We start from the raw sequence: 27,543 nt of genomic DNA on the forward strand, positions 1-27,543 counted from the left end.
TCTGTCAATGTTGTCCTTAATCTTGATTCCAATTGCTGGCAAAATCGTCTTCCAAGTCCCAATCCTTGAAATATATGGCATATATGCTGTGTAATTTTGACGAGAGAGGTTCAGTGATTGTGAGTGTGCAAGTCCCTTTCAACTTCTGTGTTTGCACTCTGCATTCTTTAAACATCATCACTCACTGGCATTCCGTTTAGCTCTCTCGTCTGGGATGCTTACAGCTGTATTTCTACAGCAGTCGGTACCCTATAGACAGTCCCATCCACAGGGAGTTTGTACCCCACTTTGGGATTGATCCTGCAGTAAGTGGGCCCTTCAAAGTGGAGCTAGCTTGGAAGTTAACAGCAGAGGGGTACATGTAGTGGCCCACCTGATGACTGATGCAGGTGGTGGGGGTGAGGGAGAGGGCAATACTACTAGTTACCATGGAGGAATCTCAGTCCATTGGGATATTACCAATCAAAGCACTTTTCCCTTAAATCGGTAAGCTTTTCATACACAAAAGACCATACACACAGTGGATCATACTATATACATGTACATGATGATCAACAATTAATTTGTGACTTCATTTACTTGAAAGTACAGGGGTCTACGTCGCTACTGTGTTAATTACAGTTCAGTTGCTCAGTTATTACAAAAGACAACATTTGACAGATGCAACTATTCCACACCTGATACAAGGATACCACAGGAAAGGTACTCAGTCAATACTTGGAAAATGAATATTCATTACCATAAATGTAAATGTTTTTGATTTGTACTTTCACAGCTTATCATTTCACCTTTGTAACATGTTACATACAGTAAATCTTTTCTTAATTACGTTTGACTAGTTGATATCAAATCTCTTGAACATTCTTAGCACCACCTTAATCTCACCATTACAAAAATAGAGATATTACACACATAATACTCTCAAGCCAAGGATGCAATTGCAATGTGAGTATACAAAAAACATTTCCAGTATATACATGTATACTTTTTCGCAAAACAAAAATAATTTTCATCTCAGTTCTGTTAGTATCATTCGCCATTCCTCTACCATCACGAAAAACTGGACATCTCATTGTCTGTATACAAATCACTAAACTTGCTGCAGGGTGGGATCCAGGAATTTTGCAAAGGGGAGGTGCCTTTACAAAATAAAAGGGGGCACACGCATCCCCCCATTTTTTTTTTCTATTTCTTTTTTTTTTCAAATAAAGAGGGGTGCGCACCAGGTGCGCCCCCCCTCAATCTTACGAAATACTAAGATTGCTTTAAAATTCCCATCTCTGCATCGCCAAAATCCCAACACAGTGATTGAAAATCAAATGAATACCAGTTAGACTATGAGCCCTCTCAAAAAGCTACAAATATAACTTGCTTGTGAATGAGTCTGGCAACACATTCTATGCTCATAAAACTTATCTGTCCTGCATCTGCATGCAAACCAAAATAAGGCTCACCAATCAAGTATCTAATATCACAGTTCTGACACTCATAAGAAGGTGTCTTCCAAGCAAGTATTGCTTGATTCTTAGTGCTGATTTGTCATCACATCTGTTTGACCTCTATAAAATATTTGGCAAAGCAGTGCTGAGCTTAACCTTGTATTCCCTTCTACAATAAACCACATGCTCCTTACGTGGAAATTATGTGTATCATAGTATGGAGTATGCATGTGTGTATGTGTGTGTGTTCTATTGCATGAATGCATGTTGAGAGCTAACTGTTTGACTCACAGGTTCAGGATTTGCATCATGCCTCTCATAGAGATTATTATCACTATTATTATTATTATTATTTTTTTTTTTTTTGCAGTTTGCAGTCAGTGAGGAGCATATGAAAAATTTATGAATGCGAGCTGGCATCTGTCTCACTAAATTCATTACATAAATGACATTTTTATTTTTTGGCATCTGAAAGTGAACTATGACTCCAAACACTGTGCTGTGAGCTGTTTCTGTCATGAGGTTCATCTGATTGGTAAATCTCTACTGGAAGCAAATTTCATCACTTTACAATCAAAGTTTGATTATACCATTGTAAGCTTTCCCCTACACTGTTGTCTGCGGGCTTTGGCAGACCACAAGACTGCCAGTACCCTATCTACGGTGAAGTCAATGCCAGTCCGTTGAAGCCCCCAGATATCAGAAGGTGAAAGCTCACGAAGGTGAAATCAAATTTTGATTGTGAATTAATGCACTGCTACTGTGGCGAGAGTGGGAGATTGGACATGCCACTGTCAACGATCTGACGAGGCCAAGCATGTGCCATCAATTCCACAGTACGGAGACATACAGCAAGACGCGTCAGCCTAGCTACCATCTGAGCGAACTCATGAAATCAAAGTGCAATGCAATTTCTTCAAAGAGAAGACGATTATGATGGCGGAAAATGACGTACCATGGAACCTGTCTGCATATCTTTCTTGTTTTGTTTTGTTTTGTTTCTACAAGGCATACCTCTGGTAATCTCTCTCTCCATCATTACATGAGTTTATATGCTGTAAAACACAATACTTTGGGGCACGAAATTTTTGTGAATTGGAGCCAATGGCCTTTTTCACAGCACAAAATTTTCACGAATTGCCTTTAACATTCAATGCATATAGTGTAGACAAGAACTTTGTGGTGGAATTTTAATTTTGCCAATCTTGGCTCACGCAAAATCTGTGAAATTAAAATGCACGCAAACATTCCTGTATGCTGCAAAGATTTTTTTTCTGGACATCTAGATGAGAGATGGAGGGAATAGGAAGAGAGGGCGAAAATGAGGATGTTGCCCATCAAAGCTCGCAACTCATCATCTACATAGAAACATGTGTTGTAAAAAAATGAAAAATTCATAATAACGAATTTTGCAACATTATGAATGGCACAAAGCTACTGTCATTCATTAGAGTATAAGGGGAATAGATACCAGGTACACCAAGTGTACTTCTGGCGACATAAAAGGTGAAGTGGGAAGAGAAAGTGTCATGTGTAAGTTATGTAACCCCAAGACGTGGGCAGAAGAGTTGTCTGTAACTGAAGTACATGTATATGAGTCTATCAACATTTGCAGGAAACCAGGTAGCAGGTGGCCCTTACTGTTGCTGAATGCATTCCAGACATGCTAGCCAAGCAGTTCAGCTACCTCCATCTTTCCCTGACCTCCCCCATCACGATGATGGAGAGAAAATTTCCCACTGGAGCACAGAAATGGTGTCCACACCCAGTTCGCATTTCATTCTGTGCAGCAGTGACAAGCACCAAGCTCCCCTGAGAAGCTGGCTTCGAATGCAGTGATGAGAGTTTGTTTGGCCTGGCTCTACACGACTGCGTGAGGCGGGTCTTGCATCATGAGCAGTGCTCCCGTACTTCAATAGCCTTCTTCAACAGCTGATGAACGTCTATCGCTGGATAATTCTGCAAACAAAAGGACATACACAGATGATCAAGCATTACAAAAGTATAGAAGTACCAGCTCGCAATAGCCAGACTGCTTTTCTACAACACTGGTCCATATCTTGTCTTGCTTTCAACTCAATCCTTCATTTCTACCCTACAATGTAGTAAGCAAATATACAACACACTGTGATGCTATAGATGAAATGATAAATTCTGAGGTGGCAGGAATAGCAGCATTTTTGAGGAGCAAGCACCCCTTAGAAAATGCTGCTATTTCTGTCATCAAGAAATCTGTCATTTCTATAATGGCTTGAAACAGTGGAGTATACCTAATTTGTTTTAAATCCCTTAAATGAAACTTTTAAACAAATAGCAAATATGATGGTAAGGGTGCAGATAATCATTTGTCTCGTGAAGAAAATCTTAAGTAAGATGTATGACGTTTCACTCAGTAGTGCTAGGCTTCGTCAGGTACAATGAGACACAGCGGGGCGTGCACGCAAGTTATAGCATGTATGCGGACGTGGCTGGCGGCACGCCGTCTCCAAGGCCGGGTCGGGCAGTGCGCCATCCTGTGTCTGCTGTTTGTAGCTTTCATGTGGACCTAGTTGGCAACATGCCGCCCTCCGGGACAGGCCCGGCAGTGCGCCATCCTGCATTTGCATTCACCAGCACAAGGGACACAAAGCTACCACCACCAAAGACACAGCAGACATCTTGGACGTGATCTCATCTTCGATGTTCGCAAGAGAGCCGATGAACCGGACTGTCACCGAGTGGACACAAGATGGCGCACTGCCGGCCTGTCCCGGGAGTCAGAGTGCTGCCAACTAATCCCGCATAAACACTCCAAACAGCGGACACAGGAAATTCCATGTAAGCTTCATTTGCAAAGGTTCCCCATATCAACCACAGAGCTTGCTGGAAGTTTAACCTACCAAGCAACAACGAAATGAATTCCTGCCCAAGAAACTCGATGGGAGGAAGCAGATGAATGAAATGCTCAGTTACTTGGCGCAAGGAAAAGAAAATGTAATATTTACAGAAATGGTCTACACCTACAGAATGAAGGCACAATGTAAAACACAAAATTCAATATTCACAAAATACAGAAAATATTCTGTGTTTGATTGACCAAATTAAAGAATTACTGGTCACTGAAAGATAAGTATTCTGATGAAACACTTCCTGAATTTGTGATGTTCAGATTTATTTACACAAGCTGAAGTAAATCTGTCACTGGATTTCACCGGCCCTACAAGTTACTCCTGTTGAGATTACATCAAGAATTCATAGCTGATGCCATTACATGTAGATTCTCTTACCTGAAGTAGTTTGATATTTGTTGCAAAATCTCCTTCTATCAGGGTATCCTTTTGAGACCTGACAAAAATCAGAGATAGCCAGGTTATACAGACAGTGGTGATCTATCACTTGGTCTACTCTCACTTCGTCTAATAGCCATTTAGTCTCAACCCACATGGTCTAATCCTGTTTCTTCTGCAACCAGTTTGTCTAATGACCATTTAGTCCAATTGCAACTTAGCCTCATTACCAGTTGGTCTACTTCCAGATGGGCTATGCCCATTTTGTCTCATACCCACACTTTATTAGACAAAATGGCAAAAAAAAAAAAAATGCAAGGAGTCAAAATTGCAATCAGACCATCTGGTCAATAGATGGAATGATGATTAGTCAAACTGGACATTAGACCAAGTGAGGATTAGACTAAACAGGCAGTAGATGAAATTGATGGTAGACTAAATGAGTTTATCAGTAGTGGTGTTAGACGAATTAGGAAGTAGACCATCTGATATTAGACCAAGTGGCAATAAACCAAGACAGTGATCGAATTCTTCATCGCAGCATTCTTTCCAACTACTTTTAGGATAATTCACCTTCTACCACAACATGGGATTATTCCCAAATGGGGGATTCACATCTGTAGTAGTTCTTTGTGGATTTGACTATCGCAATTATGGACAAAAATGAAAAGGCTCAGTACAAAATCCACCATGAGCAATAATTATGCCAATAAAAACATTGATATTTCATTTGGTGTGCATGGATGACAAAACAGAACCAGAAGCACGCTTAGCAAGTGTTCTTTAGAATTTCTCAAGGCGACAAAGAAAAATGACAGTATTATTTTTCTCTTTCCTCCACTGAAAGACCAATGTAAAAACACAATAATGCACTTAAGCTGACATCTCATTGTGCATTGCATTTTGCAACATGTTCGACTTTTTGGTTGCACTTTATTTTAATTTTTTTAATTTTGTTTTTATTTTTAATCAATGACATAATTCAAACAAGCAAATTTAGAGTTTACATATTTGCCATATCAAACAGTTTATGGAAATGAAAAAGAGAACTAGAGAAAAGCCTAGGCCTTTTGTATGAAATAAGTTCTCTCAGGTATGAATGAGTGCTTTTAGAGGCACATTGACTGTTTTACAATTTCAAACAACAAAAAAAAACATAGAAATGTAACAGTATGAAAATGTACAGAAAATAAAAATAAACAATAAGGTTCAGTATTCATCAAGAAAATACTCTTTGAGAGATTTTTTTAACAGCTTTGAATACTTAAGACAGCATATACAGTTGTATCATTTGATAAAGAATTCCAAACAACGGGGAGATAAAAACGAACAGATTTTTTAGCAAAAGTTGTATTAACTTTAAACTCTATTTACAGGAGCTCATGCGGCCGGATTCACATCAGACTTTCTGCAGCAACACCCTGCATCATAGCGAGAAGTCATGGCTGACGTACACATTACATCAGCAGCCACCTACGAATATTGCAGCGGCCCAATATGCATGGCAACTTATATGGCTTAGAAGGAATAAGCAATCACTCTCTTTCTTGTTGCCTACAGACCAAACAAAAAAATGATTAAGCAAACAAACAGGAAAATGATCAAGGCCAGGATAACTTACAATATCATGGCACAGCAGACACAGAGCAAGAATTCTGGGTTCCCTTCGTCACTTAGCAACGAGTCCCATAATCTGATGACGTCTACAAGCAAAGAAGAGTAAAAATTGAGTAAATAGCTGTCATATATTTCAGTGATAGCCAGATATTAATTACGCCTCAGTTCATGGTTTATTTGTAAATCACACAGCATCATGGAACATGATGGTAAATTCTTAGACACACTTACATTGACTCATCTATTTTCAAAGTGATATGAAGATACATGACTTTTTTTTTCTTGCATACAGCCATGTAAACAGTAAAGCACAAAAAATACCAACAAAATAATCTTTCATCAACAAAAAAATTCATAAGAGAAACAGGTAAGTAAAAATACCCATGAAGGTCCAACTTTGATATCTGATAAAAATCCTTAACGCAGGAAGTACCTACCTTAGGGAGGGTCAAACATTGCCTAGTGAAGTGTAGACAGAGCAAAAGGTAGACAGAGGGGTTCTAGCAGCTCACTAACCATCACTGCTTTACGGGGTGAAGCCATTACAAAAGAAAAGCCTTTTAAAGATTTTATGACATACAAATGCATGTTGATTTGTGTTGATTCATGATACCCTCAACATTACTTTTGCCATGACACAAATATCTAGGAACAATCCATACATTTTTGAATAATTTTTCTTCTATTTTTCTTATGATTACTTGGACACGCCCACCTTCCCCTCGACTCAGCATAACTTGCATGTTTCTGTGATATTAATGTGATTAACAAAAGACATGGTGAGGGAACATGCAAGTTACCCTCGGTCTCAGGGAGTATGTATTCCAATTTCTTTTGTTAATCATAGTGTACTCATACTAGCAATGATTGACAGACAACCAAAATCTTGGTTTGGAAGGTTTTTTTTTTTTTGCTGGGCGTATCCAAGTAATCTGAAGAAAAATAGAAGAAAAATTATTTCAAAATAAATGGAATGTTTCTAGATATTCATTTCACTGCAAAAGTTATGTTGAGGGTATCAACACAAATCAACATGCATTTGTATTTCATATAACCTTTAATCTTTTGGCCAGAAATACAGAGAGAGAAGAAAAAAAAAATCTGCATATATTGTCGCTGCTGCGATGACTGTACATGCCTCTGACATACCAGGGAGGGGGAATTCCTGCGTTAGCCACAGGGTCAGCCAGCGGAAGCCAAAGAACTGGGGCTTGAGGTCCTGCTGCTGGAAGCGCAGCCAGAGCTTCGGGGCGCACTTCTTCACCATCTGCATCAGCTGCTGCATCTTGGCGTTGATGCCCGTCGGCGAGTCGTCCAGTGTCTTGATGAAGTTGTCCCGCATCTTCGACATGAGGTTGGTGAAGCAGAAGAAGGTGTCGGCCTCAGCGTGCTCTGCCGGAGGAGGTGGTGGTGGGTGGAGGAGGGAAGAAGAATTGGAGAGAGGAAGGGAGGGAAATGGAAGACATATACAAGGGAAGATTACTGCTGCCCTACAGACTTTGCTGCAAATGTTGAAGTGGACATCAAGTCTTCACGGCCTATTTAGGAATAGACACATACAACAGAGCAAGAGAAAATTGAGCATACAAACTAAGCTGGAAAGAGCTACAGTTGAACCTCTATTATCCGGCCTCCCTTTATCCGGATCTCTCTATTATCCGGACGCAATCTCGCCATGATTTTTTTTAATAATTACGGGAAGAAAGGGGGATTCCCAACTCCTTGAGAACTCCTACCCAAACACACATGAATTACATATTACTTCCAATATGATTAACATACATTGCATCAAATTTCCTTCCAAATTGCTTACCTTCAGACATTTCAACATCCCGAAACATCCCCAAATGTAACAATGAAAAGGTTGCAGTATACACATTACTACATGTGATACTACAATGGGCTACGTCAGTACATGTGTATGTATATGTACATGTATAAAGCATTGAGTCTCCCGTATCCGGCCAAATCCCTTATCCGGATGAGCCCCGGTCCCGACTTGTCCGGATATGAGAGGTTCAACTGTATATTTATTTTCAAAATAATTAGAATATGAAGTCAAATAAATTGTAGTTGTTTGTTACTGCAATCAAAGTGCGAAACATTTTGCTACTGAGACAATAATTGCCAAATATCAAGTTTAATGCTTCATTGCACATAGCACCTTTTTCATTGCACTTCTCTATGAATGTCAATACAAGAATTAACCTGCTAAGGATGGGCTGATTTTGCTACAACACACATTTTCAATAGACACTTGCCTGAGTATACTCTGGATTCGTCCTCAACAGGTTAAAAGACAACACACAATTTTGGCAGTCATATCTTCACCTGACATCATAAGGCTGAACTATACTGTAAGATCATTGCTATTTGAAGAATACTATTACTGAAAGAGTCTGGGGTGGAATTTCTACGTCCGAGGAGATGGCATATTAAACAAAAGTGTGCCCACCACCATTTGTTGCACATTTGAAAATTAGTCTACTTGTAAAGGATCCTTAAAGGGGAATACTGAAGAAATAAAATTACATATGAAGTCAAAGAGTGGAACACATAGAACAATTTGTTGTTTACATCGTTTAAAATGGCCTTTTTGAAGTGGAGTTAGAGGATTTTGAAAATTTACACCTGTCACCCCCCTGAAATCTAGGTCACAGCGTAAATTTTGAGGCTTTGCCGATGACGTCATGGGTTGAAGGGAATCGCGCGAGGTCTCAAGCGCCACAGGCCCGCGCGCGCATAGTGCATGCATTGTATTATACAAGTTGTTGTAGATAGTATTTGCATAAGTTTTGAAAGTTTGTTTTTCGATAATGCGCGACATCGTACGTTATTAAAGGCCAGTGATGATCAGGATGATTTCTTGGTGGAATTTGAATGTGGAAGCAGTGATGAACTGAGTGATACAGTACACACGAGTGATGATAGCGATGAGAAACTAGCGATGATGACCCTGGTGAAGTTGGAGAGATAGATGTTGATGACGAGCTGCACGGCGGGGCGCAGGAGGGAGACGCTGCGGGCGAGCTAGTGGGGAAGGCCCAGGGCGGTCCGGTTGAAGCGGACGGACTTAGTGGAGATTGGCAATACGAGCCCTTGCCACACGGCAGGCCAGGGGACAATGTTGGTGACGCAGGACCAATGCCAGATAGGCTTCAAAATTTAGATTGGTAAGCGTTGTTTTTATTCTGAACTGAAAATGAATTGAGCTTAGTGCTGACCTGAACTCGTACTTCAGAGCAGCAGTAGGCCTAACTGAACACAACCCAGTCGCTAGCCCTATAGGTAGCGCAGCGTCTGGTCGGGCTACGTATCATCATATCTTATCACATCACACTCACTCCGTACTCCCGTTCACAGCTCATCAGCACTCTATCCAGCTAGGTACCCTCACAAATTCACTGCACGATCCATTCATTACTTCACCGTGTCCATCAAAGTTTTATCACTATCGATGAAAATCGCAGTGCTCTGTATCGTTTATTTTATCACCAGATAGGCCGGCCGGCCTAGTCAAGACTTCGACTTAGCCGATGCCCGCGCGTGGTATCTAGTATTAGCGATCCATGTACGCCGAATGTTTCGTGAGGGTTTTTTTTTTATTTTCGTGAACCTGGTGCTTTTTGCGAATTTAAAAACACAAGAAAATATTAACTCTCTTTCCGTATATATATTTCCCCCTTCCGTAGTGTACTCCCAGTACTCCACAACCATGAATTTAAGCACTCGCGAAATTATTGGCAAGTCCCGATTCGCGAAAAAAAAAAGACTCGCTAAATATATGGCGTACACAGCTGTAGTACTATCGAGGAACTGCTGATATAGTACATTGCACGTACCAAAGAGGTACGAAGCCCAGACTTCTCCGCTCTTTGATACACAGAGACTACTGCATTGCGACATAGGCCTTACGCGGCCGGTGATGGGCGCATGCATGTGACTGATCGACTACAAAGCACCACGCCTATACAGGCACTAGGCCTGACAACGTCTGTATTCGTGGCCTAAATAACACGTAACAGACTCTATCTAAACAAAGAAATGTGTGATTTCACAGGAGACTTTCACAGAAAACAATTTTATTTCATTTTTTATGACATTCTGATGAAAAAAATGTCTTGGGATTTCGGGGTACGAGCCTCGACATCTCGCTCTCATCGAAAGCATACATAGGTAAGCTTAGGCTGTTTTGTGATACTTCCGGGTTTGCCCTTCACCCCATGACGTCATGGACATGCCCCCAAAATAACCACGGATCTTCCAATTGAGCATGATTCAGGAAACAATTTTTCTAAGCAGCCGTTCTCCAAAACGCAATTTTCTAAACGGATGAATTAATGGCCGCTGTGTTTAACATGCTGTAAGCTTGAAAGGGGGGAATAATCCAACAAAATATGCGTTTCCTTTTAATAGTATTCTGCTTTAATGATGAATAAAATTTCTCAGAAAGACAGAGAGAGAGAGAGAGAGAGTATGAGAGATTTGTGCACCAAGTAGAGCAGAGCATTGGAGCCAGCCAGTCTTGCCATATTCTACAGAAGATCTTTAATATTGCATACTTAAAGCAACATTTAGAAAAAACTTACAAAGTTTACAACTCACAGCATCTGCCTATATTGCGAACATTTAAGTCATCAATGTACCTCTCTGGAAACAAAGAAGAAATAAAAAAGGAGGAAAGAGTGGAATGAGGAGACAAGGGTAAGAAGAAGAAGAGGAAGAAGAAGAAGAAGAAGGAGGAGAAAATGAAGAATAAGAAGAAGACAGCATCTCACCTGTACTAGCAGGGTCTTTGGCAGAGGCGAAGACATAGTACAGTGGTCCAATGATCTCATTCATTCCTTGGACATAACTCTGGCCTGGGTTGAGCTTGGCATAGATGAAGAGGATGCGCTCCAAGACTTCCCAGTGAGCTTCCTGGCCCTCCTCCAGTGTGTCGTGACCAAACTCCATCTTCTTTGGCTTTTTGCCACCAGACATCTATGTTGGATTGAGGGAATGCAGTAACATGTAGTCAAAGACATAAACAAAGTTTGAGGAAAATTGGGCAATCCATTGAAATTTATGGATTTTCCAAATTCTGTGCCATCTTGGCTGGATGAGAAGACTACAACATTTTATGATGTCACAAATGGACAATGACATAAAGAATATATCTTTCAAACTTAATATATTTTCACTTTTTTAGCATAATGAAAGAGTATTTGATTTACAATTACCTCTTTCAGAAAGCAGAGGGAATGAGCACTTTTCATGAAAAATCAAATTCTCTTTTTATTTTCTTTATATCATTGTCTTGCAGAGACATTATGAACTGTAGGAGTCCTATCATCCTGCAAAGGTAGCACTGGAACTTTGAAAATTCACAACTTTTGAACAGATTGTCCAAATTTCCTGGAACTTCGCAGATACATATATTCTAATATTGCTGCATTTACTCAATCATCACGCATATTTGTGCTTCACTACCCTTAACCCTAAAAAGGCCGGGAGAGGGGGGGGGGGTTTGAATCCACCCCCTTGGCATTTTTCGCGACTTTTCCAACACGCGGAATTTTTTGACCGCGCCGTTGGCAGACTTTTTACTTACAAGTCTCACGCATCTTTTGACACCTTTTTCACGAAAATCGCTCATACCGTGACGATGCTGCACGACTTTTTATACGTGCATGTCAATCTCAAAAACGTGATTCTGTGTATAAAGTCTATGCAAATGGAGTTTTCTCATCTTATTCATAAAGATATGATTTTTTTCATTCTCATAGGCTGAAATTAATTAATTTTAGCATAATTAAGCTTGAAAAAGGTTCTGTCATAAATTTTGCAGAAAAAAATGATAAAACAAAAGGTTGAAAAACAAAGAAAGACATAAGAAATTCATAGAACAATAAAATACATGAGAAATTAAGTTTTATACCTTTTTTTTTTTTTTGAAGTACATTTAGTAGAGCAGATAAGCCCTCAAAATCACGTGAATTGTGCAAAATTTGACTAAAGCATGAAACTTTCACCAGTGTTAGTACATACCATAAGATTTATTTTAAGATCGGGAGGTAAGTCTGATTTGACCTCTGATGACCTCCAGAGGTCAATGTACTTTAGATATCAGAAAATCGATGTTTTTAGACATTTGCAAATGTTATATGTGGTTATGTTGCACTAAACATGCATTTATACCACAGAGAAATCATTTCCAGATTCAACAGAGCACTGACAGGTTTTTACCTTTGACCTCTGATGACCTCCAGAGGTCAATGAACTTTAAATATCAAAATATCGATGTTTTTAGACATTTGTGAATGATATATGTGGTTATGATTCACTAAACATGCATCTATACTTCAGGGAAACCATTTACTGATTCCACAGAGCATTGACAGGTTTAACCTTTGACCTCTGATGACCTTTGGAGGTCAATGACCTCAAAATGGTATATTGATCTGTGATGTCATTGGTTAATGGTAACCATTGTTAAGATGTACAAAACAAGCATATCTGTCTTACAATGAAATTGTCTTCATATTCTAAAGAGCTGACAGGTTTCTACCTTTGACCTCTGATGACCTTGAGAGGTCAATGACCTCAGAATATCAGAATATTGAAGTATGACATCATTGGTGAAAGGTCAAACATGGTAAAGATGTACAAAACAAGCATATCTGTGTACAATGACATCGTCTTCATATTCCAAGGCACACAGACGAGTTTCTGCCTTTGACCTCTGATGATCTCGAGAGGTCAATGACCTCAAAGTATCAGAATAGTTTGGCATCATCAATGGTAAACATGATGATGTTTTAGAGAGCACTCATAGGCCCTGTTTATTAACGAGCCATTACCGTTCACCTATGAAAATCACACAAGGTCAAATACCTCGAATGAAATGTGAGGATGTTAATATTGATATTGCGATAGTTAATAGTTAATAATTGTTTATAATGTAGGGCTTACAAACCATTCATTTCTGTTACCAAAAAAATGGCTACTCATTCCGCAGAACTTTTCAGGTAATTATCTAAGTCGGGTATGTGCACAGAGCAAGGGGTGTCGATCTGTTTTCACGTGGGGGAGGAACTTGGAAAACATGTAAAAGCATAAGTTCATGGTGCAAAGGAATGAAGCGGAGGGGGAGGGGAGGATGTGGGTGGGGGATTGGATTTTTGCAGGTTTAGACCTGAAATCAGTGATTCAGTGTAGCTCTTGTCTAATGTGTGCGTCATCACTTATACGGAAGTTGATGGGGTGTGGGCGCATCTCACCTACCCTCCTCCCAAAGACGAAGTTTTTTTTTTTTTTTTTTAAGAATCTGATGCATACGTTTTGGGGAATATTTGGAAAATTATGGATCACCAAGGTGTACCAAGTCTATATGGATGGGAACCCAGCAAGCGCAGCGTTGGCGAGGGTAGGGTATTCCACTCCCATTCGACAGAGCTCTTGTATTTTGAGAAATGAGATTCAACGACCTGGCACACAGGCACTTTTGAAGGAATACCTCGAAATTTGTATCAAAAAGGTGTAGTAAGTCAGCCATCTATGGAGGAAGACCAATCGACAGAAGGATGTGGGTGGAGGTATCCCCCTCCCACATTATGGGGCTTTTGCATTCTTTTGTTTGCAATTCAATGATTTCGTGCCACTCTTGGTTGAACTACCATTTTGAAAAAAAAAAGTCCATACCCAAATGTGTAGCCATAATCAATGCATGGAGGAGAGGTTGATACAGCGAGAGGAGGGTATGAAAGGGGCTGTCCCCCAATCCTTCCCATGCGAGGGAGCCTTTGCAGTAAGAATAGAAATGTAAAAAAAAAAATCTAGTATACACATTTATGATGGAATATTTGGGAAATTATTAGTAAAAGGAGTGTACCAAATCTAAGGGTAGAAATCGAGGAGGGATTGTTAATTGAAAGATACACTACCCCCTCCAACAAGAGGGATTTTCTTTAATATGTCGGAACTGAAACTAAAGATCTAGTACATACTTTGTGATGATATAGAACAAAAATGGGACAAAAGCACTGAGCGTATATGGAAGGGGACATAACGAAAGATAGTGTGGGGGAGGGGGTATGCAAAGGAGATTATGCCTTTTAATCTGGTGCATACAACAGCTGAAATGTTCAGTGACAATTCATTTTCTGTCAAAAAAGTGAAGAAAAAAAATCTCAATCTCAGAAAATACTTGGAGGCAAAGTTTTATGTCCCCACCATTCCCCCTCCCATATTTTCTCGGGAGGCGGGGCAAATGCCTCTTGCCCTCCAAAATGAACAATCGTGCATATATAGGAAGGCCTTTTCATCTTTGGAATTCAAATAAAAATATCTCTTAAAACATTTTTCATAGAATAAGGGAAATTATCATTCCCCAAAGTATGTTATATCTGTGGAAGGAACCAAGCAGGGGGAAGGAGTCTATCGAAAGGAGATATCCCCTCTCAAAGAAGGGAGATTTTGCATTTCAGAATTAAATTTTAACAATCCGATGCACACTTAAAGTGAAAAACTTGGGCAGTTTTCTGTCTAAAAAGCTAAAAACAAAAAACAACAACAAAAACTAACAACAACAAAACATAGTCCTCATCTCAGAATTTAATGGGGTGGGGGTCAACTATCCCTGCCACCACCCCACCCCTCCTCCAAACTGATGCCCCGGTATGTGCATGTGTTTTATTCCACTTGTTGAAAAGAAGAGAGAGTTTTAAGAAACAATATTGTTCAGTGATCGCTATCCCAGTCAAGTAAATTGTTTATCAATAAGGTGATTTCCTTCACCTGTATACCTTAAGATGATGTAGGCCTGGTATTTGCCTTGCACGTTATTACATCTATTTCTTTTTTAGTATTCTCGTTTACATTTTGATGTGAAAGTTGTTTACTTTGCCACGATTTTATTTGTACATAGAAAAAATAATCCAAGACTGAAAATGAAACTGATACAATATTTAATGATTGACATGATGCACATATTGTGTATTTCTATAGCAATAAAAGTGAGCAATTCAAAAGGCGTGTACTCATTTCACATGAACATTAGCGATGATCCTCTGACCTCTGGAGGATATTGAAAGATATGCATCAAAATGTAAGAATGTTGATGTCTGGTCTCATTGGTTTGTAATGGCCAGCTGCTTATGAAATAATAATTATATTTTAAAAAAAATCATTTTGTGTGTGTGTGTGTGAGTGTGTGTGTGTGTGTCCAAAATTGTATGCAGAGTATTCCACACACGGTTCAATTTTGACTTCCATCTAGGACAATGAGCGGTTACTTTTTTGTCTCAACTACACTGTAATATCAAAATCTATTGAAAAAACACGGTGGCGGCTGGGTCTAACACATTATCATTCCTTTTCGTTGGAGATCCATGCGGGATGGTCAAAACAAACATAAAAAATAGATATCTCAAACCTAATTGTTATAACAAAGCATCATATCCTCATATACCCAACCCAACCCTCTATGCCCAGACAATGTAAACCACCCCATGGACTTACTTGGAGCTTTAGAATATCCTTTGTCAACAGAGAGAGACATCCAAACCTTTGCAGTGCCGACTAAGATCTGCCATGGAACTGATTGGTATTGGCTCTGCATCATTGACAGCAGATCTCGTTTCCTATTCTCCTTCTTCTTCTTCTTCTTCTTCTTTTTCTTCTTCTTCTTCTTCTTCTTCTTCTTCTTCTTCTTCTTCTTCTTCATTATACTGTGTAATCTTGTAATATTCTGCCATGGAGCCTTTTCTTAATTGGTTAAAGAAGGTATCCAAAGAGCTATATGAAGCAAAAAACAACAAACAAATGCAAAAACAAAAAGAGAGACATATGTACCTTTAATAACAGAGCTGAATATTGAGTATCTCTCTCCTGAAGTGTTTCAAAGAGATACAAGAGACAGTGGCCGAGAGTAGCCGTCACCTTTTTTGGGAGTAGGCCTACTTTGTGTTCTTGCAAATGATGCCTGACATTTTTAGTCATTTGCCCTTTTTGAAGAATGCAGCAATAGAGCCACAACTTCCTGCGGAGTGGATATTGTGGGGTTCTTGATGCAGAACATCATCGCTGAATTTGCCTGAGCTGTACTTTCTTACAGGAATTGCCATTGTAGTTTTGTTTTGTTTTGCTTTGTTTTGTTTTTCAAGTGTGGCTGTAACACTGCTTGTTTTGCATATGATGGTCATTGCAGCTAAAGAGTGCATATCTTCTCTGGATCATTCCAAACTTCATGATGTTTCACCTGGGTGAATGGATCCCAGATGATGCATGCATATTCCAGGACAGTCCTGAGCGGCATGGAGTAGCAAAACACCTGAACTTTATGATACTCGTATCTTCGTCTGGAGAGAGTCTTTGGTTGAAGTATAACCTTTTTAAGCTGCTGTGGTGATTTGATTCCAGCTGAGCCTCCTATTGGAACTCCAAAATATTTAGCACAATCCGCTTTCTCCATTGTTTGCCATGAATGCTTATCTATTCTCTGGGTAGGTCTCGGATGGCAATAGCTAGTTGCAATACACAGGATTGCTTCATGTGGAATGCATGTTGGGCCTCACAGTATGTCGAAGTTTTCAAGATGGTCCATGATGTCGCAGCTGTGGACTGTATACTCCAGGACTATGAGTCATTCATCGCAGTCATACTGTAACAACCCACCAGTTTTACACTGGCCAATACAGGCCCACCAGCTCGAAACTATGCAAATATTGCCTATGAGCTTGACACTTAGGCAAACCAGTCCCATAATGAGTCCGACAAATGGGGGAAAAGATCTATGAGACTTACACGGAATAGATTAAACACTCTGTATATCAGTCGCGTGGGCCTTGTTTTCCTCGAGTGTCGAGATAATGGCCATATTTGCCTATATTTGCTAGTCTACATAACTAACCCAAACATAACAGTTGTATTTGAGGTCACTGCCATCACTCAAGAAACTTAAGCTTTATTTCTGAAGTAATTGACCTCTCACATTTCAGAGACCTGTTACTATAAACCAATGCTCTGTGGAATATGCATACATACTTTGATCAAAACATCAATGCGTGATTTGTACATGAATAAGCATTTACGATTACACCAATGAAGCCAAACATCAGTACAGGTAAGCCTACACATGTGACCTCAGTGACCTCTCATTGTCCTGAGAGGTCAAAGTTGGATAAAATGCACAGGCTAATGACCAATGTTCCATGGAATGACAAGATTCTTCTATTATAGCATAAATGATTGTACATCGGGTATTACAAAGTTGACCATTGACTATACATAGAATATCAATATTCTGATATTTTGAGGTCATTAACCTGTCACCTTCCTCAGAGGTCAAAGGTAGAGACACGTGAGTAATTTCTCTTGCTCTGTGGAATAGGAAAACAATTCAATTGTAATACAAATGAATATAACATCTAAATCATGTTTGTCACCAACCAATTGCACTAAATATCAATGTTCTGACATTTTGAGGTCATTGGCCTCATCGTAGGTCATCTGAGGTCATCAGAGGTCAAAGGTAGAAATCTGACTTGAAAGGCTCAGTGGAACATTGAGGCAATTCCTCTTACAAAAATTAGTTTTTAGTACATAATTATCGTGTTTCAGTTATGAGTGACGCATTAAAATATCAATTTTCTGACATTTTGAGGTCATTGACCTCTGAAGGTCATCAGAGGTCAAAGATAGAAACCTGTCAGGGCTCTGTGGAATATAAAGACAATTTCACTGTGACAAAAATTAAGTTTTAGTACATCATTACTGTGTTTTATCATTAACCAATGATGCAAAATATCAATTTTCTGACATTTTGAGGTCATTGACCTCTGGAGGTCATCAGAGGTCAAAGGTAGAAACCTGTCAGGGCTCTGTGGAACATTAAGACAATTTCACTGTGACAAATATTAAGTTTTAATACATCATTACTGTGTTTATCATTAACCAATGACGCAAAATATCTATTTTCTTAGATTTTGAGGTCATTGACCTCTAGAGGTCATCAGAGGTCAATTCAGACTTACCTCCCGATCTTAAAATTAATCTTATAGCCTGTACTAACAATGGTGAAAGTTTCATGCTTTAGTCAAATTTTGCACAATTCTTCGGCTTATCTGCTCTACTAATTGTTAAGAATGCTACAAAGAATGTTATCACCCAAAATTTGGATTCTAGGAGCTTTATTTTCTGATTTAGAGCAAAATGTATGATTTTATGCATATATTAGCATAATTAATTAATACAATGAAAATTTCCATTTTTTCTTTGTATAGTGTGGTAGATTACGCCACAGGTAATGCATGTGCCAATTTTCATGGTGATTGCGTGATTGACGGCCGAGATCTTGGGGGGGGGGGGGGGGGGCAGCACCAACTAAGCTCCACCCTTCAAAAGTATTTTTTTAACCTTTTGTGACATCATTAAAAGAAAAGATTCAGGTGAAATAAGCATAATGATATCTTTATGGTATGTACACTTGTACCTTGCCACAATCAGGTGCAATAGCTTATAACAGCGAGACTAGTGGTATGTACACTTATACCTTGCCACAATCAGATGCAATAGCTTATAACAGTGAGACTAGTTTTATACCATGCATTTCAACATTTTTTGATTGCTTACCCTGAATTCTGGAATATTTTCACATAGCAATGACCAACACAATGGAAAGAATGAAAATTACAGTGTTAGGGGATACAAAAGTAGCTGCATTGATGAAAGATATTGAAATGTATTCTATCATAACAGGTTGAATGCACAGCAAGTTGCAAAATCATAGACAAAAACAAATGAATATCCATACTTTCCTAATTTGAATTTAGGTTCATAATTTGATAACAACAACCACTTTGTTGTTCGTCATTACCTGTAAAATGCAAGCAAAATATAGCAACCTTTAGAAACAAAATATCTGATGTAGCAGCCATCTTGTAAAAATCCACTTAATATGAACTTCTCTTCTCTCCCGGCACATTATTTTACAGCAAGGAATGAATACTCATGAACAAATATGCATAACAAAGTATCCATAAACCATGACCATGCGGCATTTACAGACTGTTACGACTCACATTAGTGATGCCAGATCTAGACTTCGCCACAGCGACAGACTGAAGCATCGTGTGTTCCACTCGTTTCCTCAGGGTCTCCAAGCTGGTGTTGACATCAACAAGCTCCTTGCAGGGGAACTCTGTCGCTTGCTGGAAAAAACCTATGTCAGGTTGTAACCGTCTGCACAAACACAAAACAAACAAAACGAAGCAGGACTTTCCAGGATCAGTTATGCCTTGGCATACCATTATTAAAATTCCTTTGATTTCTAAGATTCAAAACGCTTCAAAATGAAATACAACTACTGTATCTGAAGAAAACAAAGTCAACAGTTACATAAGCTTGAAAGAGGCCAAACATCTAAATGCACTCTTGAGAGAACATAATAAGAAAAATATGAAGTCATATTCAACGTAAAACAGTTCACATGCAGCTTTCCAAACAAACCACTGAGCAACATCTTTCCCTTCATCATTGGAATAAAAAAGGGAATCATTAGGGAAGAAAGTGACCTACCTTGTGTCTTTGTCTATTTGAAGAAGAACTTCATTATCTTTGAAGTACTGTGACCATTGACTATCAGGATTTGGGTTAAGAGGCTGTAAATATAAAAGAGGAATACACACTGAGTTACAGTCCCAAGTGTATAGCAGAGTAGCTAAGTATTGATTTTGATTGCTTTTTTTTCCAACCTGGCAACTGAAGCACACCAGGGAAAGCCTGACATCTTGTATCCTTGTATTTTGCTTGTTTCTTTTGTTTATCTGTTATCACTTGTATTGTCTTTGAAATGCCGAATAAATGAAATAAAATAATAATATCAATAACAATAGTAATAATAATAATGATAATAATAATAATAATAATAACAATAATGATAATAATAATAATATAATAACAATAATAATAAACCAAACCTTCACTATAAGACAAACCTTCACTAAAATTGTTCTTTCCCGGAGTCTAGCGCTCAGCTGAACAGCACACTTTGCCTTCATGGCACTTATAATCCACTTCAGGACAACTATTTCCAAAATCTTGACATATAGGATTGCTGCAGGCCCCTAATTGGGCAACACCCTCCAATTTTAAGTATCTGTTCCCTCCCCAATTAATGACAAATGACAGATTCTGGACAATTAATGCATGCCTGACATATAGCAATGACAATAGTTCATTGAAAGGTTTCAGCTTTACATGAGGTAACAAGTTCCATCTTTTGCAGCATCAGGTTACTTTTTTTTTTTTGAAGGGTTTGTAGTTGCTGAACTATCTACCAGAATTATGGTCTTCACATAATTTTTGTAAACAAACTATTTAGAGAGTTCTAAAGTGATAAAATAGCCTCTTCTATTTTTGCATATATGCAGTCAGCGCTAACATCCCAATTCAATGAAAGCCTGTGAAGCTTCTAACTTCAGAACTTTGGTTTCAAAACTTCAAACTGTCTTATTCTATTTCTGATTTGGAGGATGCTAAACTGTTTTTTTTTTTTAAAACTGACTATACTCTGATAGCAAAGTGAACTTAAGATGGTGATGGATTACACTTTAACAGAGATGGAGTCCAATCTATAAAGTGGAAACATAACACAAGATATTTGCAAAATTTATCAAAGAAGTAGATGTGCTCACGTGATCCTCCATAGTGACATCTGTTCGGTTGGTACTGTATTTTTTGGAGCCTGGCTGAATGATCATCTCTTGTAAAAACTCGGTATAAAGCATTCTGTGAGAAGAAGTCACAAGACATGACAAATTACGATAAGAAAAAAAGAAACACACATATTACAAATCAAAACCATATCATGTCAAGACACATGCCCCTATCTATATCTCTCCTCTTCAATCCAGTCATTCAGTGCTGTCAGTTATTGCTTTCAGTACTTGCTACTTATAAGCATCCAAATTCTGTGAAAAATGCTGTTCACGGAGTTCTGAGCTCAGAACTTGAGTATGATCTTGCCCCTTGCTTGCTAATTTTTGATGCATCATGCCCACAAACATGTCTCTGAATTGCTCTACTTTAATTCATAGCATAGCAAATGTACATTATGAGACTTTGACACCTAAAGAGAGAAATTACACTACACATACTCATATGAACTTATACTTGAATTTCACCAATTTCTTAGCAAAAATAAGAGAAATTGCCATTTGAATTAAGCAAAACCAGACATTTTCATGTGCCGATATTTCCTTGAATTTTGCGAGAAGCCAAGATTCACGAAATTCAAATGCACAAGAGAGTTCTTTTCTACACTATGCATTGAACACCAGTGGCAGTTAAAAAAAAAGAAAAGAAAGAAATTGTGCCGTGAATATTTCCTGTCTTACAGTGCCATAATAGCTTCAAGTTTACAGCCATTACATACATGTGTATGTGCACACGGTATGCACAGACACTTAAAAACAATCAAAACAACAAATTAAACAAACAAACAAACCATTTACACAAACACACAACGCACAGAGATACGAACATACACAAATTAACACATAATCTTACAAACGTATAAAATAAGAATGATAATATGCAAAAACAAAACAAAACAATAAGTTCATAATAAACTCACCGCTTTTTTGCAAGTATGTCTGGCCACTCTGCCGTCACCGGAGGCAAATATCCTAGGAGAATCTATGATCAGTTTAAGAACACATTTATGAAATCATTCATTCATGCTCTTAAAAAAAAAAGTACAGCTGAGGAAAAAACCAATACAGAAAGAGTTTTACTCCTTGATATTGGTTGACATACATTTCCAACAGAAATGTATTTTCTCTTGAAATATGATAACTGCGAAAGCCAATTCATAACTAGAAATGTCGCTACAGCGACTGGTTATACCCCCGCCAAAAAACATTTCATAAGCTTTGGTAAAAAAACTGAGGAAGTAGTTAAATCCGCAAGATCTTTCCTTGATCTTCTGCCATTAATATGCTGTTACTACGGCAACGTACTTTCGGGTACTGTCGAAAAATGCGTCTTGCACATCTACAACCAAAGGCACACATCTGTACCAAGTTTCATGGAAATTGGGCAAAAACTGAGGAAGTAGTTTGCAACACGAAATTTTCCATCGTTTTGGCTCATAATATGTGAGCTGTTACAATGGCAACATACTTTTTGTCACTGTCAAGAAATGTGTCATGCTGACCTATATCCTAAGACTAACATTCAATATGAATTCCATGAGAATTGGAAGAACACTGATGAAGCAGTTTTGCCATGAAGCATTTTGCCCTATATTATACCAATAACATGCCGTTACCATGGCAACGCACTTTTTGCCACTGCGGAAATATGTGTCTTACACATTAACATATTCAGATGAACATCCGTACCTAATTTCATAAAAATTGATCAAAAACTGTGGGAGGAGTTCGCGACGCACGATTTGTACCCATTTTTGCCCATAATATGCTGTTACCATGGCAACGTACTTTTGGGTACTGTCAAAAAATACGTCTTGCACATCTACAACCCAAGGCACACATCTGTACCAAGTTTTATGGGAATCGGTTGAAAACTGAGGAAGTAGTTCGCGACGCAAGATTTGCAATGGACCGACCGCCCGACCGACCGCCCGACCTCTATTCCTATATACCCCCTTCAAACTTCGTTTGGCGGGGGTATAAAAATGCCAGAAGGAACTGAAGGGAAACAGGAAATAACTAGAAATGTCGCTTTGGCGACTGGTATGCCTCCGCCATAATGCATGATTTTCCCAATAGGTCTAGATAGTACATGTGGACAATGTGTGATTACATTTTCACAAAATTGGCAAAATATTGAAATGACAAGTTTGTCACAAATGTGTTGAATGTTCACCTTCCTTGACCTAGGTTTAATTGGATGAATAGGAGAGCATGTATCTAGGGATTTAAGGACTTTAACTCGACTTTGACCCATTCATACATTTAGGCATTGAGTAATTTTCAAGGTACAGGTGTGGAGAAAAAGTGCAATTTCTGAATTGAATAGTAAATTGTTCCCATTTTCATCTGGCCCTTGACCCTAAAATTCATAAGATAATCACTTTCAGGTAGAACATGCATAATATGCACTAAGTTTCAAGATAACTTGAGCCACTTCCGAGATATGGAGGAAAAAGTTAGTTCAGCACTTTCACTTGATCTTTGACCTTTTGACCTTTGAGGCAAAAAAAGAAGAAAAAAAAACTTTCCAGAGAATTTCTATTAGGTTACACATGTATGCATACACCAAGTGTAAAAAAAAATAACCCTGCTGGCATTGCATGATAGGAGGGAAATAGTAAAATTTTGAAGTGTTGCACTTGACCTTTGACCCCTGACCTTTGACCCCATGAACCCTACATTCTCTAGATAATCACTTCCAGTCAGCATATGTATATACTATGTTCCAAGAAGATACCTTGAACAATTTTCCAAGGTATGGAGAAAAAAAAGAAGTTTTAATATTTTTACTTGACCTTTTGACCTTTGACCTCATGACCCAAACTTTCACCAGAGAATCTTAATTGGGTAATACATGCATACACTAAGTTTTAAGAAAATATCTTCAGGCATTCAATAGATATGGTGGAAATAGTGAAATTTTATGTATTTGACCCTGACCTTTTGACCTTTGACCTTTGACCTCATGACCCAAACTTTCACCAGAGAATCTTAATTGGATAATACATGCATACACTAAGTTTTAAGAAAATATCTTTAGGCATTCAATAGATATGGTGGAAATAGTGAAATTTTATGTATTTGACCTTGACCTTTTGACCTTTGACCTTGAGCATGTGCACCCAAAAGTTGATAGGCACAACTTCACCCCCTAATACACATACATGCCAAGTTTCATTAGGATACCTCAACAGGTTTTGATAGTTACCTTGTCCACAAAATTCATTACGGATGGACGGAAGGACGGACGGACGGACAACCCGAAAACATAATGCCTCCGGCACCACTTCGTGGCGGAGGCATAAAAAAGAAAAACTGTAATTGATACATATCATTAGATAGCCACATAACAGAAGTAAAAGTTAAAAGAATCAATGGGATCACACAGAACAAAATAATTGATCTATAAACCAGTATATGTCACCAATTCGAGTCAATTCTTATCACATGCAATCATACAAATTGTACATACTGAACATTCAAGAATGTACAATGTAAGTAAATATCACGTGCTATGAATGCTTACTTTCCAGCAAAGTGATCGAATACCAGCAGAATCAGGAACACCTAAAAGGATATGATAAGAAAATAATAATGATGATAAGACAACAAATACAGTGAATAGCAAACACATTTATAAAAAAATCTATAGTGATGATGAGTAGCAATGGACTAAATCAATGACACCGACTTTGATCCTTAAAAATACTGCTGTCATGAATGTGCTGAAGTTTAATTGAGGCAGTAAAATATTGCCAGTAAACCACAACATTTTGGACACACTCATTGGGCGGTGCATACTGTCATACCAAGGAGGTTTTGTACATGGAGTTCCAACTGGCTGTAATTATTCAAACAATTGTCAGATTTCTATTGATGTACAAAAGAATTCCACAGGTGCACTTGTGCCATTGATGATCGATGTTTCAAGCCGCCGTCTTGCTGAGCAATCTGAAGATTCATTTTGAACATTTTCATAATGTTGGCCATATTTTGCTTATATATTTATTTATTAAATGAAACAAAAATTTCACTTGATAATAAAGCATGCAAAACAAAAGTCAATTCCATTAAGAAATTTTCGCAAAAGTGTAAATAAGACCTGTATTACGTGAAAATGTTTAAAACTGTACCATCCTGGAAAGCTGGTTTTATCATTTTTTGACTTAATTTCCCCAAATGAAACTAACATGTAATAATCTTAAAGTATAATTCTTTATCAACAGGTATCAGATTAGTGCCCGCGTATGCCCAGTCGAGTAATTTTCATCTTCATTTCAGCATTCCTCAATTTCTGTTTGCGCATCTTCGTGTCTGTACCACCTAGCTTTTATAAGAAGGGATAGCGAAACGTAATTACCATCACAAAGACATATCTTAATTTGAAAGTGGCTGGTGATTATGCAATGAGACACGGGTCAATTGTCTTCGTATCAGCGCGGCAGATCCTGTTTGGCACATGCTTCAAATATTTTTTAGCAGCGGTTTCGAACATAGATCAAAGGGAATAACTCTGTTGTTACTCCATCTCTTCAACCTCCCTGGTCATACTAGCAACAATCTAAATGTATGCCTTTAAAGGCCAAATTAAACATCATGTCACAGGGATACCAACTTTGAACAAGAGGTACATGTAAAAGTGAGCGAGACATTGCATGCACAGGTTGAAACAATAGCACACATCCCCTAGCATTTTAAATGGACAGACCTTAAAAGTGAATATGACACTACCCTTTTATCACTATTATGATTTAATATATGATGACGTTTTTCATGTCTACAATGTGGACCCAGACCCTAGACTACAAACAAATGCTACAGCTTTAGTCTAGTAAATTTTCACAAAGCATTACACAAAATAAAATAACAAACAAGGAAAAGTAGAAATTACGCGGTGCGTAAAATATGTCCCCGCCGGAAGTAGCATTTAGTAGCAAAATGTACAATATCGGTAAAAAATCAAGGTCAAAGGTCAAAGAAGTCAAAGGTCAAAATTCTGTGTAGAAGTTTTGAAGCCCTCACCTAGTGCCATCACAGAAAGCAAACGGAATCGAAATCGGGTTAGAAATGGCGAAGGAGTAGCATTTTGTAGCCAATGTACAATATAGGTCAAAAATCAAGGTCAAAGGTCAAAGAAGTCAAAGGTCAAAATTCTGTGTAGAAGTTTTGAAGCCCTCACCTAGTGCCATCACATAAAGCAAACGGAATCGAAATCGGGTTAGAAATGGCGAAGGAGTAGCATTTTGTAGCCAATGTACAATATAGGTCAAAAATCAAGGTCAAAGGTCAAAGAAGTCAAAGGTCAAAATTCTGTGTAGAAGTTTTGAAGCCCTCACCTAGTGCCATCACATAAAGCAAACGGAATCGAAATCGGGTTAGAAATGGCGAAGGAGTAGCATTTTGTAGCCAATGTACAATATAGGTCAAAAATCAAGGTCAAAGGTCAAAGAAGTCAAAGGTCAAAATTCTGTGTAGAAGTTTTGAAGCCCTCACCTAGTGCCATCACATAAAGCAAACGGAATCAAAATCGGGTTAGAAATGGCAAAGGAGTAGCATTTTGTAGCAAAATGTACAATATAGGTCAAAAATCAAGGTCAAAGGTCAAAGAAGTCAAAGGTCAAAATTCTGTGTAGAAGTTTTGAAGCCCTCACCTAGTGCCATCAGATAAAGCAAACGGAATCGAAATCGGGTTAGAAATGGCGAAGGAGTAGCATTTTGAAGCAAAATGTACAATATAGGTCAAAGGTCAAGGTCAAAGGTCACAACTGAAATTCTGTGTAGAAGTTTCAAAGCTCCCATGTAGTGCTATCATATAAAGCAAACAGAATTAAAATTGGCTCATAAATGACAGAGAAGTAGCAAATTGAACATTTTGATCACACACGGACGCACAGACAGACAGACGGACGGACAGACAGACACACGGACACACACACGTACGGAGCCCGTTTCATAGTCCCCTGCTCGAACTCGTTCGGCGGGGACAATAATGTGATTAGTGTGAAACAAGAGGGAATAAGATGAAATGCAAATGCAAAGTTCATAAATAATGCAACATAGGATCAAGAGTTTGAAATAATGAGATGGTATAAACTTTAACAACTTAGACAAGGCAATTGGTGGAGAAAAGCATGAAAGGAAAAGCCCTTGTGAATAGCTGACCCATGCGCTAACTGCTACTCAATACCGGCACTCGTACCAAGGTTCAACCGACGACCATGCACAAAAGTACGATATAAAGGTTTCTGTGTGTCGCAAGTGGCCAAATTTTTTACTGTGCGCAATCGCATAAGTTTCACCCTGAAAAGAGTCACACTTACCGTAATTTATGTGTATGAACGGGAAATTGCATTAAATATTCATTTTTATGTTCACTTTCCAGTACATCTTACAAAAGGAATAATAAGTGTGGTGCACTTTTTACCACACATGTTGCTTAAATTCATTTTTTTTTTTTGGTTACTGAAATTGCTAAATGGTTTCACCATTATACCTAGGAATTACGGTGACACAAGATCTGAG

The 27,543-nt window shown here is 38.5% G+C and overlaps 1 protein-coding gene across 1 annotated transcript in view; it reads right to left on the reverse strand.

Annotated features, from left to right (window-relative positions):
* Window positions 1-2,476: 2,476 nt before the first annotated feature.
* The window catches only part of LOC139735092 (TBC1 domain family member 13-like), a 33,590-nt gene continuing 8,523 nt past the window's right edge, over window positions 2,477-27,543 (reverse strand). The window contains exons 3-12 of the mRNA XM_071645863.1: window positions 24,548-24,588; window positions 21,939-22,000; window positions 20,998-21,091; window positions 19,880-19,962; window positions 19,384-19,543; window positions 11,101-11,305; window positions 7,472-7,714; window positions 6,327-6,408; window positions 4,706-4,763; window positions 2,477-3,398 (exon numbers count right to left, since the gene is read on the reverse strand). Coding sequence (XP_071501964.1) covers window positions 3,330-3,398; window positions 4,706-4,763; window positions 6,327-6,408; window positions 7,472-7,714; window positions 11,101-11,305; window positions 19,384-19,543; window positions 19,880-19,962; window positions 20,998-21,091; window positions 21,939-22,000; window positions 24,548-24,588 — 1,097 coding nt within the window. The 3' untranslated portion in view covers window positions 2,477-3,329. The remainder of the gene's footprint in view (window positions 3,399-4,705; window positions 4,764-6,326; window positions 6,409-7,471; window positions 7,715-11,100; window positions 11,306-19,383; window positions 19,544-19,879; window positions 19,963-20,997; window positions 21,092-21,938; window positions 22,001-24,547; window positions 24,589-27,543) is intronic.

The sequence above is a fragment of the Diadema antillarum genome, unplaced genomic scaffold (assembly GCF_040938485.1).
Source record: "Diadema antillarum isolate AM-2024a unplaced genomic scaffold, OU_Dant_1.0 seq00000563_RagTag, whole genome shotgun sequence".
Taxonomy (NCBI): domain Eukaryota; kingdom Metazoa; phylum Echinodermata; class Echinoidea; order Diadematoida; family Diadematidae; genus Diadema; species Diadema antillarum.